At 39.2% G+C, this 19,701-nt stretch overlaps 1 protein-coding gene across 11 annotated transcripts in view; it reads right to left on the reverse strand.

Moving 5' to 3' along the window:
* BCAS3 (BCAS3 microtubule associated cell migration factor) overlaps positions 1-19,701 on the reverse strand; it is a 580,473-nt gene that overhangs the window by 334,281 nt on the left and 226,491 nt on the right. For all 11 annotated transcript variants that reach the window (XM_047759073.1, XM_047759067.1, XM_047759070.1 and 8 more), the window contains one exon: positions 12,548-12,698. In XM_047759073.1, the coding sequence (XP_047615029.1) occupies positions 12,548-12,698 (151 nt within the window). The remainder of the gene's footprint in view (positions 1-12,547; positions 12,699-19,701) is intronic.

Consider the following 19,701-nt stretch of genomic DNA (forward strand, 5'->3'; position numbering starts at 1 on the left):
GACAAGACCATAACCTGAGATATGATGTCTAAAACAATGTATTTCACTTTTATTTTTTTTTTTTTACTATGACCCACAGAAATACAGTTAGCTGCCCCTATCGGTAGGCTCCACATCCACAACCAACCAGAGATCGAAAATATTCAGGGAAATAAATTCCAGAAAGTTCCAAAAGATAAAACTTGCTGTGCACCAGCAACCATTTACACTTCAGAAACGGTTTAAAAGTACACAAGCAGATACTCATAGGTTATATGTAAATACTGGGACATTTTACAAAGGGACTTGAGAAGCCACAGATTCTGGTACTGAGGGTGGGGGCGGTGGGGTGCAGTTCCTGGAACTAATGCGCCTCAGACACTGAGGGATGACTGACTATAGTAAGGCGTAGACTGGTACATACACGAACACACACAAATTGAAACAACTTAATGAATGCGTTTTGGGTGTGTGATCGACTTTACTATTTCCTATTTCAATGTTTTATAAAATTTATGTCGGGATTTCCTTACAGTGACTATTAATGCATATTATGGCAGGATAGGTCCAAGTGGAGCCTTAGATTCTATATTTCTAACAAGCTCCTAGATAAAGCCAAGGCTGTCTGTGTGCAGAACCAGTAGCAAAATTTTATTGTATTCTATTCCATTAATGAAAAAAGTCACAATCTCCTTCTCTTGATTGTATGATTCACAATTACATCAGAAACAAACTGCTACTGGAACTCACCCTGCACTTTAACAAACACTGACTTAAATAACTGTGACCACGTGAAGACTCTAATCTCTCAACAGCATAGTGATGCCATGAAGAAATGATCAGAAAATGGAAGGTCCGATACATTTCAGTACGCCCACAAATACTGCCAAAAGAGAGAGGTTTTTGTTGGCACATATTACCCAACTTCCTTCCATTTTCTTCCTTAGGCAGACACCAGAATTAATCAAAGAGTTACATGATTCTGACAGAAGCACTTGTGATCTGAAATGTCTGGGTATGAGTTGCTTTCTAGAATATATATATATATATATATATATATATATATATATATATATATATACACCTGCGGCATATGGAGGGTTCCAAGCTAGGAGTCAAATCAGAGCTACAGCTGCCGGCCTACGCCACAGCCACAGCCACAGCCACAGCAACGTAGGTTCCATGCCGCCCCGTCTGCAACCTCAACCACAGCTCAAGGCAATGCAGGATCCTTAGCCCACTGAATGAGGCCAGGGATCAAACCCGCATCCTCATGGATCCTAGTCGGGTTCATTAACTGCTGAGCCACAAAGGGAACTCTGCTTTCTAGTATCTTTTGTATGGAAACTGGACTGTATCCCAAATCATTCCAAATATCAGAAAACAGCGGATTCGTTGTAAAGAATTTAAAAGATTTACGTTTGTTTTATGTTAGTCCTTTATGACTTAAAGGGCTGCTGATTGACCCCCAAAGGCAAGCAAACAAAAACAAAACAAAACTTTTCTACATTTTAAAAGACCAGCTGATGTTCCCACCCAGAAAGCCAGTAAATACCTTTTTCTAAGTTTATATTTCCTTATATATAAAAAGGAATATATTAGCCAAATAAATTAAGCATAAGTTCTTTGTAAAATATCCTAGATTTTCTTTTCCAGCAGTAGCAGCATGCTACCAATAAGATTTCTATAGCCCCACAATCCGAAAATGCACCAGCCACCCAGACACTGCAGTAAACAGGCCTGCACTACATAGCATCACTGTCAAGTTTTTTGTATTGTTTTGTTTTTCACTTTTTAGGGCCACACCTGCAGCATATGGAAGTTCCCAGGCTAGGGGTTGAAGCTGAATCGGAGCTACAGCTGCTGGCCTACACCACAGCCACAACAACACTGGATCCTTAACCCACTGAGCGAGCATATGGATTGAACCCACGACTCATAGATACTAGCCGGGTTCATTACTGCCGAGCCACAACAAAAACTCCCCACTGTCAAATTTAAAGACAACATAGTTCTCACTGTTGACAACATAACTCAGTTGTATGAGATAAGAGTTATCCTTCTTCCGTCAAATAAGGATCTACCAGCTACCACAGCTCAAGCAGAAAACAGAAGGTTGGAGAAACAGGGTGAGGACCTGCTTTTGTATGTACATGTGGCACAGCCCCAATCTGGACTCACCCACTTGGTCACCACTCCTATATAAACTGGACCTCTGCCACATGCATGTAAGAGAGCCACAAACTCTGAAGAATTAGAGTGACTGATGTAATCGCTGACTTTGTATGGGTAGTGTCAGCTGTTCTTTTGAAATGTGCCCCCTTCATCTTTCCTCAGTAGCAAAAGAATGAAAATATAACAAAGTCACAAAGGACGAGTCCATGATCCAGCTGTCTTCACCGATGACTTTTCCCTCCCCTCTAAAATCCCCCAGCTGTAGTTTACATGCTGTGGTTCAAAGGAGAATGAGAGGATGTGAGTCAGGGTATGTGCTGAATTAAAACTGTCGGTATTCCCAGATGCAACAACGATCATATTCAGGTATCGGTCATATTCCGCTTGTGCGGTTTCCACATACTACTAAGCTTCAGCAGGTTTAACAATCCTGCTATATAAAACCTACCCGCATCATTCAGGATGATGTCCTTTTTAAGCCTATGAGAATTCAGGCACTTATCACTTAACGGACATCAGAATGAGCCCATATATATAGTAAATGTACTGAACAGAGAAAGGGCTATTCAACATTACGTGTAAAATTGTAAAGTAGAGCCAGATTCTCTAACAATTTATTTCAGGAACTCGAGTGATTCTGCTTTACTCCCTATGCCCCAGTTAAGCAGCAGCTGAGAAGGACTCACATTTCCCATGTGCATATGAGCCATTCAATCCTCACGTCATTTTCAAGCGTTACTTTAAATTGCTCATTAATTTAATTTTAGCCCCTCACTACTAAAGAGGCCTATGGTACTTTTGGCTCTCAAATTTTTCTTTCTTTCCTTTTTTTTTTTTTGGCTTTTTAGGGCCACACTAGCGGCATATGGCAAGTTCCCCGGCCAGGGGTCAAATCTGAGCTACAGCTGCTGGCCTACACCACAGCCTCAGCAACTCTGGATCTGAGCTGCATCAGCAACCTACACCACAGCTCAGGGTAACAAAACTCGCAGATTTCAACTTAAACTTATGGTTACCAAAGGGGAAACTGTAGGGGGAGGGATAAATTAAGGAGATGGGATTAACGTATAAACACTGCTGTATATAAAACAGAAACTAACCAGGACCTACTACATAGTACAGGGAAATCTACTCAATATTCTCTAATAAGCTATACGGAAAAAAGAATGAATATATGTGTATTACAGCAGATTCACTTGGCTGTACAACTGAAGCTAATACAACATTGTAAGTCAACTACACCCCAATAATTTTTTTTTTTTTGTCTTTTTGGTGCTGCACTCTCGGTATATGGAGGTTCCCAGGCTAGGGGCTGAATCGGAGCTGTAGCTGCCAGCCTACATCACAGCCACAGCCACAGCAGATGAACCACATCTACAACCTACACCACAGCTCATGGCAATGCCGGGTCCTTAACACACTGAGCGAGGCCAGGGATCGAACCTTCGTCCTCATGGAGACTAGACAGATTTGTTTCCACTGAGCTCCCTCCTTCAATAAAATTTAAAATAAAAAATAAAGTAAATCAGAAAAAAAAATTCTGCCAGATGTGGTGGAAGAGAGGCTAGAATAGCATACATAGATTGTCAAATTTCCATAGAAAGTAATGCTTGCCGACTTGTAGCACAGCATATAGGAGATTTGAGGGCAGATTTACAGAAAAAGGGAGTAAACCATGGTGTGGTTTAAGTACTGTATGGATTTAGTACAAAAATTAGAAATGTATGAATCTATATGGCACAGACAGACATATTCATCCTAATTACATACACTGTCCATTATTTTATATCTGGAACCAAATGTTTATACCTTAGGTATCAAGAAATAATACACAGAGGAGTTCCCTGGCATTGTCACAGGGTTTGATCCCTGTTCTGGGAATTTCTGCATGCCACAGAAGCAGCTAAAAAAAGAAAAATAAGAAAGAACACATAGAAAGATGGGGCTGAGATCATCACGACCCAATTTTATAGCATTTCCATCCCATGATGATAATTATACAACTATAAATGTAACAAAATTATTGAGTAATAAAAAAAGGGGAGGTCCCATCATGGCTCAGCAGTTAACGAACCCGACTAGCATCCATAAGGACACAGGTTCACTCAGTGGGTTAAGGATGCGGCGTTGCCGTGAGCTGTGGTATAGGTCACGACACGGCTCCGATTCTGAGTTGCTGTGGCTCTGGGGTAGGAGGGCGACTATAGCTCTGATTGGACCCCTAACCTGGGAACCTCCATATGCCATGGGTGCAGCCCTAGAAAGACAAGAAAGAAAGAAAGAGAGAGAGAGAGAGAGAAGAAGGAAGAAAGAAAGAGAGAAGGAAGGAAAGAAAGAGAGAGAGGGATGATAGGAAGGAAGGAAGGAAGGAGAAGGAAGGAAGAAGGACGAAGGAAGAAGGAAGGAAAGAAAGAAAAGAAGAAAGAAAGAAAGAAAGAAAGAAAGAAAGAGAAAAAGAAAGAAAGAAAGGAAGGAAGGAAGGAAGGAAGGAGGAAAGAAAAAAAGAAAAAGAAAGGGAGAGAGAAAGAAAGAAGGAAAGAAAGAAAGAAAAAAGGAAGGAAGGAAGAAAAAGGTGAGGCTGAGAGATGGAGAATTAGTATCTGCTGCTGTAACTGGTGAGTCTTTCTCCAAATCTTTTCCATTTAGTTCTTAACAACTTCACCTTGTAAGGTTTGGGGCTCAGGCCAATGTGTCTAAATAAACCAAGGCAGATCTAATTGAATCAGAGGGAGGAATAGACCTTCTTCAAAGACTACATGCCAGTGTCACTCACTCACTTAGCAAGCTGTGATGGCAGACTTGGTCTATAAATTTTAACATGAGATAATCAAATAAATGCTATTAAATGGTTCTCTTTCTAAATAAGAACAATTATCTACATTTTCTAAATGGAGCTCTTGCCAAGCACTGGCTTAGGGCTCAGCAATGATTGAGGCTTGGAAATTAGGTGATGGGCTCGGACACCTGGTGGGAACCCAGACACTGTAAGCCTGAAAGATTTCATATAATTTAATCCATAAGTACAAAATTTTATTTTCCAGATGAAGAAATTTACCCAGGACACACTGGCAAGGGCAGAACCAGTATGAGGAGCTGGAGCTACAGATTCTATCATATTCGTTCACTACATTACCTGACCTACTTCTAGAGGGCCAGGCCCAAGGTTCCTAATACCGAACTCCAGTTGTTCACAAAGAAATGAATAAACATAAACATGGAAGAGGGGCAGAGGAGCAGGAAGCTGCTCCATTTAAGAGAAAGGCAACCTGTGAAAGACAACAAATCGCATCATGGTTACTTCATTAAAAATGGTCGGGTCTTTAAGAACAAGGAAAAAGGAAATAACTTCATTCTCAATTCTTTCTTCTCTTTTTTTGTTTTTTGTTTGTTTGTTTGGTTGGTTGGTTTTTGTTTGTTTGTTTTTTAGGGCCACACATGCAACATGTGGAAGTTCCCAGGCTGGGAGTTGAATCGGAGCTGCAGCTGCTGGCCTATGAGACAGCTACAGCCACAGCGACACAGGATCCAAGCCTCGTCTGCAACCTACACCACAGCTCATGGCAACACTGGATACTTAACCCACTGAGCAAGGCCACGAATCGAACCCGCATCCTCATAAATACTAGTCAGGTTTGTCACTGCTGAGCCACAATGGGAACTCTTCAATTTCTGTATTTTTTATTCCCATGAAATTCTCTGACCGCTTTTTGAAATGTCCTGTTCCCTGCTGGTGCCCACAAAATGATGTGTATATATCAATAATTTTAGATTTAATGCACAAAAAATTAAGCATACTGATGAAAATTTATCTAGTAAATGTTTACATAAGAAGCATTAAATGGAGTTCCCGTCATGGCTCAGTGGTTAATGAATCCAACTAGGAAACATGAGGTTGCGGGTTCGATCCCTGGCTTTGCTCAGTGGGTTAAGGAACGGCATTGCTGTGAGCTGTGGTGTAGGTCGCAGACGCAGCTCAGATCCCGAGTTGCTGTGGCTCTGGCATAGGCTTGGCAGCTGCAGCTCTGATTCCACCCCTAGCCTGGAAACTCCATATGCCACGGGAGCGGCCCAAGAAATGGCAAAAAGATTTAAAAAAAAAAAAAAAAGCATTAAAAAAAAGAGAGACAACACAGCTTATTCAATCCACCGATTCAAACAAACATCTTCGTAATGTTGCTTGGGAAATCCCTCCGACAAAACCTTCACACTCCAAAACAAGGAGCACTCCCTTAGCACCCAGTCTCACTTTTAACAGATGAGAACTTCGCTTATTTGATAAAACCAGGTGGAGGTCCTTCCAATCCTGCAGTCTTGAGTGGGATGAACATGGGTTTGGTTTGAATGAGTGTTAAAACTAAATGACTGCTAGCACTTCTTTGGCCTCCATCAGCGTCTACCACAGTAGAGTTAAGCAACAGCTGTTGCCAAAATAGGCTGTATTTCCTCCCAGTGCTGCTTCGAGGTACAGAACATGAAGGTGTAAATACATCTGTCTTTTGCCATTTGTAGTTCTACTGGCCCTGTGAATGTCTTCGAGGAAGACAGATGGTCCCTGACACTGCCCAGGCTTTCAGGGATGCATATTTCCAAAAATAAGAGGGCAGATGTGAAACATGCTAAGCACACAGCTATCCCCTGAAGGATTGAGTTGAAGCTTCCACCTAAATTTGGTTATTTAAATATAGGATCCTAGGCAATCTTTGGAAATCTCTATGCTAGAAATATAATTTTTAATGCTGACTTTATGCCATGATATGTTACGGCAAATATCTAGGACATGGAACAAACATAAAGTTTCTAGCCTAAGTCAGCATAAAATTTTACTAGATATAGTATCCGGTATATGGGAACATATATGTCAGTAAATGAGTCAGCTCTGTGTTCTATTTCTACATCATCCATGTCAAATATGCTTGTTAATTTTATTTTTAAAATGTGAGGAAAGGTATTTCACTGAAGCAAGGTTAGAGTAAATTAGGATTTCCACAGTGACCTGGAAAATTAAAAGCCTGTTTACTCATCACTCTGGTGACCTTGATGTGGCAATGAAAATTCTCAGTAAATATACAATTTGATGGAAATAATGCAAAAGAGCTAAGTGAAATTTGAGAACTGGTCAGCGTAAAAAGTTTTTTAAATAAAAACAAAATAAGTACAACTTCAATATCTAATGGGAGAAATCAAATGATATAAAATATCTGGGATGTGCTTCAAATCTCAGCATACGTCAAAAATGGAAATTCAGGAAATATAGCGTGTTCTCCCAATATAAATATTGCTTTTGGTAAAACAAAATACAAAATTCAAAATACAAAAAACAAAATTCAATGAAAATGCTACATTTTCAGATAATAAAACCACACACTATATTCTGAAAATCCTAAGACCAAATGTTTGTATGACTTATTGTCATACTATAGGAATTATAAGCAGGAGTTCCTGTTGTGGCACAGTGATTAACGAATCCGACCGGGAACCATGAGGTTGCCGGTTCGATCCCTGGCCTTGCTCAGTGGGTTAAGGATCCGGCATTGCCGTGAGCTGTGGTGTAGGTCGCAGACACGGCTCAGATCCTGCATTGCTGTGGCTCTGGCATAGGCTGGCGGCTACAGCTCCAGTTGGACCCCTAGCCTGGGAATCTCCATATGCCGTGGGTGGGGTCGGGTCCTAGAAAAGACAAAAAGCAAAAAAAAAAAAGAATTATAAGTAAAATCACAATAGCAATTTCTCAATATAATCAACAACCCTTCAGAGAATGGCTTAAGAATATGATGTCTTATAGTCTAGCAATAGCCACCATCAAGTTATGAATACTATCATCAAAAGTGTTTGTAGGTCACTGTAATCGTATTAATAGGAAAGGAAAAAAAGAATAGTAGGAGGGAAGCGGAAAAAAAGAAGCGGGGGGTAACTGATGGAGCACCAAAGCTCTGCCACAAGTAGAGAATTCATTACAAACAACTGTATGGAATAAAAAAAAAATACGATGAGGTTCTGGTGGGATGTGTGTATAGGTGTGTTTGCATGTGCAGGCATGCACATAGTGAGAAAGATAAATAATAAGGCAAATACGTTAAACTGTTAACATTTAGGAAGTCTGGGTTTATAAGAATTCCTTTTACTGGTCTTGTAACTTTTTTGTTGTTAAGTCTGAATCTCTATCAAAATGTTTACAAATAGGAGTTCCCTTGTGGTGCAGCAGGTTAAGGATAGGGTCTTCTCACTCTTGGGGCTCAGGTTTGATTCCTAGCCCAGGAACTTCCACATGCCACAGGTACAGCAAAAAAAAAAAAAAAAAAAAATCTTGCAAATAAAAGCCACGTTACACATTGTGGCTCAAATATTAATTATTCTCTCTAAACATTTCAATACAGGACATAGTAAAAAGAATTCAGAAATTTGACAAAAATAAAATGGTTTGAGAACTGAGATTAAAAAGTCCAGTAAACAATATGATTTGAGAATCTTGAATTAATATTAATTGCAAAGTGCATAATTCAAATTTGTATCACTTAATTCATTAATAAATATTTATTAAACTGTCTAGAATATAAGGAAGTATAATACACATGCTCTAAAAATCTAGGAATTGTGACTAAGTTTTTAAAAAGATAAAAAGAAAAGAAAGCTCAGAATTTATCTAAATTCATAAAATATGGTAGCAATAGGGAGACACCAGACGATAAAGAGTTTCCACCCATCGAAGGACACAGTAAGAGTAGCAAGGGAGAGTGAGTGTGTGAGAGAATTTATCTTTTTATTATGGAAAACTTCAAATATACATGGGGAGTTCCTGGCATGGTGCAGCGGAAATGAATCCGACTAGGAACCATGAAGTTTCGGGTTTGATCCCTGGCCTCGCTCAGTAGGTTAATGATCCGCTGTTGCTGTGTGCTGTGGTGTGCGTTGCAGACTCGGCTCGGATCTGGCGTTGCTGTGGCTGTGGTGTAGGCCGGCAGCTATAGCTCTGATTAAACCCCTAGCCTGGGAACCTCCATATGCTGCAGGTGTGGCCCTAAAAAGCAAAAGAAAAAAAGAAAGAAAAAAAACTTCAACCATATACAAAAGTAAACTCACTTTCCAACCCTCCCCATAAACATTTTGAATTCTATTCTAACATCATACGATTCCAGGCTTAGAACTTTTATCACTATCTTAGAGATAAAATCAAGAGGAATAATTTTGAGTATGGTTGCACTTAGACTCAAGAAAGACCGACAAAATGACTCATAAAAACTATACAATTAGACAATGCTGGGTTGGATCAAGGAGGTACAATTAGATACCGACCGACTTTTTGCGTGGAAAAAATAACTTTTTTTTTTTTTTTTCCTTTTTACAGCCACACATGTGGCATATGGAAGTGTCTGGGCTAAGGGTCAAACCCAAGCTGCAGCTGCCGGCCGACACCACAGCTCAAGGTACAGCCAGATTCTTAACCCACTGAGCGGGGCCAGGAGCAAACCTGAGCCCTCATGGATACTTGTTGGATTCATAACCCACTGAGCCACAATGGGAACTCTGGTAAAAATAACTTTAAAATTACGATTCAAGATTTAGTCCCCTTTTTATTTGATGCTAAAGCCCAGAAACGTATCATTATACACAGAATAAAAATGAGCTACCTGTGGAGGTCCCATAGTGCCACTGCAGAAACAAAGCAGACCAGAAACCATGAGGTTGCAGGATCGCTCCCTAGCCTCTCTCAGTGGGTTAAGGATCTGGCATCTGGCGTAGGTCGCAGATGCGGCTTGGTTCTGGCATTGCTGTGGCTCTGGCGTAGGCCAGCACCTGTAGCTCTGATTAGACCCCTAGCCTACGAACCTCCATATGCTGTGGGTGCAACCCTAAAAAGTAAAAAAAAAAAAAAAAAAAAAAAAAAAAGAGCTACCTGTAAATATAAGTCCATAGCCTCTTTACTATTCATAGCCTCTCCTATTTATCTCATTTTACAACAGAGAAACCAGGACTCAGCCATAAAAAGAATGAAATAATGCCATTTGCAGCAACATGGATGGACCTAGAGATTATCACACTTAGTGAAGTAAATCAGATAAAGAAAGAGAAACATCATATGACATCACTTAGATGTCAAATCTAATCTAAAAATGATACAAATGAACTCATTTACAAAATAAAAATAGAGGCGTTCCCGTCGTGGCGCAGCGGTTAACGAATCCGACTAGGAACCATGAGGTTGCGGGTTCGGTCCCTGCCCTTGCTCAGTGGGTTAACGATCTGGCGTTGCCGTGAGCTGTGGTGTAGGTTGCAGACGCGGCTCGGATCCCGAGTTGCTGTGGCTCTGGCCTAGGCCGGTGGCTACAGCTCCGATTCGACCCCTAGCCCGGAAACCTCCATATGCCGTGGGAGCGGCCCAAAGAAATAGCAAAAAGACAAAAAAATTAAAAAATAAATAAATAAATAAATAAATAAAAATAGACTCCTAGATCTCAAAATCAGACTAGGGGAAGGGATAAATTAGGAGGGTGGTATTAACATATACACCACTGTATATAAAACAGATACCTAACAAGGACCTACTGTATAGCATAGGGAACTCTACTCAATGTTCTGTAATAACCTATATGGGAAAAGAATATACAACTGATTCACGTTGCTATACACCTGAAACTAACACAACATTGTAAATGAACTGTACTCCAACATGGTTTTTTAATTAAAAAAATAGAGAAACTAAAAGAGGAAAGGGAAGTAACGATTCTATTTAAAAAGTGGAATCAATTTTTTAAAATACAGCTAAGTGATCTGTGTCATAAAATGTCTCATGGAGCTGGGAGCTGGGTCTGCTGTGTGTCTTCCCCCCTTTTTCCCCTCAATATACCACAGACTCAATATACCACAGACTCAACTTCTGCATTCAGCAGTGGGATCCCTTTATAGATAAATACCATTACACAAGGCAGAGAGTCAATCTTGCTGTTCTGGCAAAATCAGGAATTCAAAGGCCTGGTCCCTGAGAGTGAGTACTTCTTCTCACACAAGTATCTTCTATAAACACTTTACCACCTAGCACAACAATATTAAAACCCACTGATACAGCAGCCAAATAACTGAATCTATTCCTTTAGGTGGAAAAATCTCAAAGGCTGTTTTTGAAACCATGATGAAGTTTTCTCCTGAATACAGAATTTTAAGAGAGTAGTTCCATTTCAAATTAGGTTAAACCACAGGATTGCTTATTGATGAAAATATGTAATTTGGCTACAGACATACATGTAGCTTCAGAATTGTCATATAATTGAAAATATAATGATATCTAAGACATGGTAATTTAATTTCAGGAACCCAAAGAAGTGATAATTTTAATATTCCTAAGAGAAAGGAATTTAAAAAAAATTTTTAAATAGCTAAAACAGCACAAGGAGTTCCCTTCGTGGCTCAGCAGTAAAAAACCCGACTAGTATCCATGAGGACTCAGGTTGGATTCCTGGCCCCACTCAGTGGGTTAAGGATCTGGAGTTGCCATGAGCTGCACATAGGTCGCAGACATGGCTCAGATCCCATGTTGCTGTGGATGTGGCATAACCCAGCAGCTATGGCCCTAAAAATTAAAAAAAAAAAAAAACTTTACAGAGCACACAGATCCTAAGTGAGTCATCAAAAGCCTTTGAGGATGTTAATGACCAATCTGAGTCAAGTCCAAAGCCTAGGACTCTGGGCTTTATATCACATTATCCTGACACTAATAATAGACTATTATATGTAAATTTTGTACCTCAATATAGTTTGTAGTTTTTTTTAGGGCCGCATCTGTGGCATATGGAAGTTCCTAGGCTAGGGGTCAAACTGGAGCTGCAGCTGCCAATCTCCACCACAGCCACAGCAATGCCAGCTCCTTAACCAACTGAGCAAGGCCAGGGATCAAACCTGCAGCCTCATGGATACTAATCTGGTTCGTTACTGCTGAGCCACCATAGACACTCCAGATTTTTTTTTTTTTTTTTTTAGTATTAGAAATATGGTTGTATTACTTAGTCCTCACCTTGTATTTGTGTCGGTCAAAAGTCGGGGGTGATTATAAATTCAGATCATGTCCACAAAAGCAAGAAACTGAAACTGTACTCCTTTCAGACAAAAAACCACAAGGCAGCAACTCTAAGACCAAGTAGATGGATCTGGTTTGTATTAGCCAATACTAGTTTTCACAACTTGTCACTGCTTTGTTTTTTTCCAGGAATGTGTGTGTACGTGGTTGTGTATGAATGGGTTTGTGTCTGTTCTATACTCTGCTCTTAATCTGCTGCCATTGAGTTTCATGTGGGCTGGAAATGAAGAACATAATCGAAACCACCCAAAGTAAAAGTGTGCTTTATTTTCACATATTAAACCCTCTAAAAAAGCTATTTAAAAAGAATCAAGCCTGAGGCCTTACCCTGTTCGTTTGGTGATGGTCCCCAATGTCATCGGCTGCTTGATTTGTGCAAGAGGCATCAATACCATCAGGCTGGGGAGAGGAGAGAGCCGAGGGTTGCCAGGGTTGTTGTTGGCAAAATTATTGTAGGAGTCTTGGCTATTGAGTTTCCCTACAAAGAGAAGAGAAAAAAAAAAAAAAAAAGACAAGCATCACCAAGCTTCCTTCTCTGATAGGATTTGCACTGACTCCACTAATCTTTTAAGAAAGTTATCAAAGGCAGAATTGATTTGAAAAGAATCAAGGCTGTATGGATAGGGAGCAAAAAGAAACAAAACAAAAGGACTCTGGTAAGACCAAAAGTGCCTTGATTTATAAACAAAGACTTTAGTCTTTAAAGAGGACTGGGAATTCCTGCTCTGGCGGAATGGGATCTGCAGTGTCTCTGGAGTGCTGGAACTCGTTAAAATCACTTATTGGAGTTCCCATCGTGGCTCAGTGGTTAATGAACCTAGCATCCATGAGGACGTGGGTTCCATCCCCGGCCCAACAGAGTGGATTAAGGATCCAGTGTTGCCGAAGCTGTGGTGTAGGTCACAACGACGACTTGGATCTAATATCCCTCGGGGTTGGCAAAAATAAAAAAATATATATATAAATAAGAGGAGGATTGGAGGATACAAAATTGGATAGATGTTAAATGATTAGAACAAATCATAGTATGGTGCTATAAAGAAATGGAAGATAGTAAGAGGAAATAAAATGGAATGATCTAAATTAGTTTAAAGGAAGCATGGAACGTTTCCCTAAACAAGCTTGAGAGTAAGTAGGGAGAAAATTCCAGCCATGGCAACCTGTGAAGGCTCAGAAGGCAGAAGAAACATGAGTCATAGGGATATGTAATCAGAGAGTATAGGGGACATAGGACAAGATTAACCACAGTCAACACGCAAAAACATTGCCTTCCCCCCAAAATGCACCACTCCCCACCATAAAATGTGAAAACAGAAATCAACACATTTCTCTTTATTTTATGCCAGCATTAACATCAAAAATGAAAATAATAGTCATTATGACTCATTAACAACCAGGAAAAAAACTCAGTGCAATAACATCTGATCTGCAGTGAAATTACTCTTCTCTCAGCAATAAGCCAAACTCCTCTTATGCATTTACCTTTTTTTCCTCTCCATGGCTTTACATTTTCCAGAATGCCCTTTGAATGAAATCACAAAATAGGTAGCTTATGGAGTCTTGCTTCTTTCACTTGCCAGTAAATGCCTGAGATTCATCCACTACATTTTCTTGAATGTATCAGTTCTTTCCTCTTTATTTCTGAGTATGATCCCATTGTATGGAAGTACTTCTGTTTTTTATCCAGTTATTGGCAAGAGGACATTTGGTTTGGTTTCAGCTTTTGGTTAGTCTGAATAAAGCTGCTATAAACATTTGTGAACAGGTTTTTATATGAATGTAATTTTTATATAACATATATTAATAAGTATTCTAGGAATGGAGTTGCTCATCAGAGCAAATGAATGTTTGCATGGACATAATAATTGTCTGTTTAAGGTTATGAGAAAACACCAAACAGTTTGACAAAGCAGCTGATCCATTTCACATTCCCACCAGCAAAGTATAACAGCTCCAGTTCTTCTGCACCCTCACCAGAATTTGGTGTTATCACTCTTTTTAATTTTCGCTATTCTGGCTTTTCCTTGGATTTCTCAAATGGTTAAAATGGTTGAGCTTGTTGTGGTTATCCATGTACTTATTGGTCATCCATATATTGTATTTGGTAAAGTGAGTGCTGAAAGTTTTTGCCAGTTTTAAAAACTGAGTTAATATTTTGCTGAGATATAATTCATATGCCACGAAATTCACCCTTTTCAAGTATACAACTCTATGATGCTGCATATATTCAACCGAGTAGTACAACCATGATCCCTATTTAATTTCAGAGCATTCTCATCACCCAAAAAGAAAGCTATACTCATTATCGGTCACTCTTCCTTTGTCTCACCCATGACTATTTGACATCCAGTAATCCTGGATTTTCCTATTCTGGATATTTCATTTAGATGGAATCACACAATGTGGCCTTTTATGAGTGCTTTCTTTCATTATGTTTTCAAGGTTCATCCACATTGTGTCACGTGTCAAAAGTTCACTCCTTTTAATGGCTGAATAATATTCAATTAATGGGTATTTCACATTTATACCAATTGATGACTATTTGGGTTGTTTTAACAGGCTACTATGAATAATGCTTCCATGAACATCGGTGCACAAGTTAGCAGATGGAATTGTGTTTTCAATTTTCTCAGGTATATACACCTAGGAGTGGAATTGATGGGCCTATATTTAACCTTTTGAGGAACTGCTAAACTGTGGCTGCACCATTGTGTGAGGGGCCCAAACTCTCCACATCCTCAAAAATACTTGCTATGATCTGTTTTATTTTTATCTATCCTAAGGCTGTGGAGTGGTATCTCATTGTAGTTTTTTTGTTGTTGTTGTTGTTGTTTTGTCTTTTCTAGGGCTGCACCCGAAGCATATGGAGGTTCTCAGGTTAGGAGTCCAATTGGAGCTGTAGCCAGTGGCCTATGCCAGAGCCACAGCAACGCGGGATCCAAGCCGTGTCTGCAACCTACAGCACGGCTCATGGCAACGCTGGATCCTTAACCCACTGAGCGAGGCCAGGGACGAACCTGCAACCTCACCGTTCCTAGTCAGATTTGTTAACCACTGAGCCACGACAGGAACTCCAAGAGTTGAATATATTCTCACAAATATACATCCTTTATCAAATACATGATTTACAAAGATTTTCTCCCATTCCATGTGTTATCTTTTCACTTTCTTCATTGTGTGTTCAAAGCATAAAAGCTTTTAATTTTGCTGAAGTTTAATTGATATATTTTCTTCATTTGCTTGTGCTTTTGCGGTCATATCTAAGAAACTATTGCCTAATCCAAGGACACAATGATTTAACCTATGTTCTCTTCTAAGAGTTTCATATTTTTAGCTCTTACATTTAGGTCTCTGATCCATTTTGAATTAAATATTATAAAGGGTGTGAGGTAGGAGTTCAATGCCATTCTTTTGAATGTTGAATATCCACTTGTTTCAGCATCACTTGTTGAAAAGACTATTCTTTCAGATCCCAATGGATTGTCCAGGCACCTTTGCTGAAAAATTTCAAAGCCTTATGGAAATCCGAAAAACAAACAAAATGATCTTAATTTTCTGATTCCGTATGAATCATAAAAAGGAATTATTTAATCGATCCTATTCTTAAAAGCTCTTAATATATTCTGGTCATAAGCAGATACATGATTTTCAAATATTTTCCACCCAGCTTGTATTTAAAAACTTGAAACTTGTCTTCTGTTACAGATCTTTTAACAAGCAAGGTTTTTTTCACAAACCCCACTTTCTGAATGCTTTGTACATCTGCGTTACAAAAATTCAATCTAAAAACTTTTTAACTTTTATATTTTACATATATATGATTCATATCATTTACATTATATGATATAGTTAACATTATTGTAAGGTATGAAATGTGATAAATGTGATTTCTTTAAAAAAATTTAATAATGAAATGAAACAAATGAAAGCAACTGAAACAAAAATCTCTAAAGTTTAAAAGACATTTAAAGCAACCTTAACAAATATACATTTAGAATTTTTTTGTTTTGTAACCAGTGTCTTCAAAACAGTACCTGTAATGTCTATTACTTTTATACTGTGATACTTGAAGCCTGAGGCAAAGCAGGATCCATGACCTCTTTCATTTTTTCCCATTTAACTGTTATCCTGGCCTAAAGACAAACTGCGAGCTAGACTTTATTGAGCTGAAGTGTTATGTCAATTTATCTTAACATAAACAGAAATCACACATAATCAGGAGTTCCCACTGTGGCACAGCGGGATTGTCAGCATCTTGGGAGTGCTGGGACACAGGTTCGATCTGAGCCCAGCACAGTGAGTTAAGGAAGGATCCGGCGTTGCCACAGCTGCAACTTAGGTTACATCTGTGGCTCGGATCTTATCCCTGGCCCAGGATATAAAAAAAGAAAAGAAAAGAAATCACATACAGTCAGTGAAAAGAAAGAGACCAGCATATCAGCAGGGAACACACTATACTGTAGAACAGAAGCACCCACTGGGACATAAATTATTTCTAAATTATTTGGTGTCACCACCTTGTAAGTCTACAGCTACAAGTTAAAAAACCAGCCAGAAAGAAGAGTATCGAGTACAGAGGCAGAAGTTGAGATTACTTCATCAAAGTCCTCTTCAGAAACAAGACACACGGAATCAGAAAATTAAGATCGTTTTGTTTGTTTTTTGGATTTCCATAAGGCTTTGAAATTTTGCCATTTGGGGATGACTTCTAAAATAACCATTACATAAACTCTTGCCCAGATATACACACACAGAACTCACTGAAGATGATACTTTAACTTTTAAAACTTCACTAACCCTTGTTCGGTCACCTTTTCCCAAGAAAGAATAAGGACTGTTATTATTCTGTACCACATAAGAAAAAGAGAAAAATTATGTTGAATCCCTTTTTTTCCTAAAACAGTCAGTGGTGTGTTGCCCTTGTTTGACGGATCATTATATCCAACAAAACTTGCTGCTTTCACCTGTATACCATCTACAAAGATGCCAGCTGGGATTTTGATACAGATCAGGCTGAAACTGTCTTTCAGTATAGGGAGTGTTACTATCTTGACTATTAAGTCTTCCGAGCCAAGAACATGGGATGTCTTTCCACTTATTTACACATCCTTTAATTTCTTTGACTATTGTTTGGATCTGAATCTGATTTGGATTGGAAATCAGACGGCAACATGAAATTTGTCAGAAGCTAATGAAATTCAAAGACTGTTTCACACACACATTTCACAACTGGTCATCAAAATTTGTTAAATGCCTTAGCCTCAGATCGCACACTGTGAGGATGGCATTCTTTGTTGTCACAAAGCTTACAGTCTAATATGCATGAAACAGGAATAATTAAGTGCTAATTGCCTAGTACTAAAGATAAGTACACATGGGATCAATTATTTGGAGAAGAGATCATGGAGCAGCTGGGACGTGACCTAGCCTTTGAAAGATGGGTAAAATATGGAGAACAGAAGAGCAGAAATATTCTGAGGATGAAGGATCACAGGAAGAGCAGAGCGTGTCAAGTGACGCCCCAGATGCAAGCAACAGTAAGGAATCTCTACCTAGAGGAGAGAAGTATAATGGCGAGCGATGGGAAGAGAAAATACTTCCATTTTAGAAGAACACTGCAACTGAGGCAGAGGCGTAGGAACTTAGGTACCTAAATTCTTCAGCAAGGGAACAGTAGCGATTTTGAGATCACTGAACTTTACAGATAGGATGAGTGGTTGAGAAAAACGAAGTGATTCACTAAGAAGCGCCAAATCTTGAGGTTTAGTTTGCCATGACTTAAAACCCTTCACGGGCTCACCAGGATAAAGAACAATCTCAGGGGAGTGTACAAAGTTTCCCACCTATCCCTCTCTGCCTGCTTTTGTATTGCCAAGCTACACCCAAGTATTTACGAGCTGTTATTCTTGTTGTCTGTATTCATGATGTAGCCTCTGAAACTCAGCCCATCTGAAAGGGTAAAGGAGTTGGGCAGATTTTATGTTCATAAGAACAGGGCACTGTCTGACTTGTATTTTACTATGTGGCAAGCAAATTATAAAAATAGCTTTGACGAAGGACTAAACATGTTATTAAAATGGTCAACAATGACAAGGTCCAGAAAGGCAAACTCCAAGAAAGCCACCTACTCTGGTAATCTTCAATAGGATAGCTTCATTAAAGAGCTAAAAAAAAGTCAGACAGAAAGGGGTATGTAAAGGGAGCAGTGATAGGAAATGATGAAGGTAATGGATACAGAACACAGATTTAAGGACTTTGGGGCTGAAGAGAAGACACTGACAAGATGGGGTACTGTACCAGGCAAAGGTTTCATTCAATACTCATTCTTTCAATTCACATTTTTTTTGAGCCTTGGTATGAGGCCCTGTTCTCCTCCTGCATGAAAAAGTCCAAGGGACTCCTTGAGTTCATAACATAATGAGACAGAAAGACTATATGCCTTTAGGGAAGACATGCTAATAAAGATATCTGCAAGATGTCTCAGGAACAAAAAGGAAGATGTTTTCATTGCTGTGGTTTTAAAGGGACAACGTTTTTAAAAATTACAAATTTTGGAGTTCCCGCTGCGGCTCTGTGGATTAAGAATCAGAATTTGGTGGCAAAGGTCGCTGCGAAATACTCAGCCCGGGAATTTCCATATGGCATGAGTGTAGCCATAAAACATAAAAAAAAAAAAAAAAAGAGTCCCGTTGTGGCACAGAAGAAATGAATCCAACTAGGAACCATGAGGATGCAGGTTCGATCCCCGATCCCTGGCCTCCCTCAGTGGGTTAAGGATCCGATGTTGCCATGAGCTATGGTGTAGGTTGCAGACATGGCTCAGATACCAAGTTGCTGTGGCTGTGGTGTAGGCCTGCAGCTGTAGCTCTAATTTGACCCCTTAGCCTGGGAACTTCCATATGCCGTGGGTGTGACCCTAAAAAAAAAAAAAAAAAAAAGAGTACTGAGGAAGGAACTTGTATCTTCTCACCTTTACTTCTCTAACAGAAAATGAAAGATGAGAGATATATGAACAATTCCATCATAAATTAGTAAAATGAGGGAACTAGCTTAGACAAGAACTCTAACTCATATGTAAAGATCTATGAGTAAAAATATATGGTAAAAACAAACTTTAAAAATGAGGGTTCATACTGAATCAATCAAATACACAAAAAGAATATAATGATCCTTTCTTCCCCTTTCAGTTGTTCAAAAGTCTTTGTTGAAAAATGACTTTCAGTATCTCTTCCAATATCCGTGTCATGGATTTTCCTTGTAAATGCAGCTAGAATCTGACAAACATCCAGATTTATCCTTCACAAAAACTGAAGAGTCCTCCAGAGCAAGAGCACTGTCTTGCTAGTCAGTGACAGCTCAATAAATGTTTGCTTGATGGATGAAGAAATATTGTTTTTCTCTTACCCAGGAAGTATAGAAAAATATAGCTCTATGATCTTTAGAAAAAAATGAATTTTGGAGGGGACCCAATATTCTTCAGA

Source organism: Phacochoerus africanus, chromosome 14 (genome assembly GCF_016906955.1).
Source record: "Phacochoerus africanus isolate WHEZ1 chromosome 14, ROS_Pafr_v1, whole genome shotgun sequence".
NCBI classification, from domain to species: domain Eukaryota; kingdom Metazoa; phylum Chordata; class Mammalia; order Artiodactyla; family Suidae; genus Phacochoerus; species Phacochoerus africanus.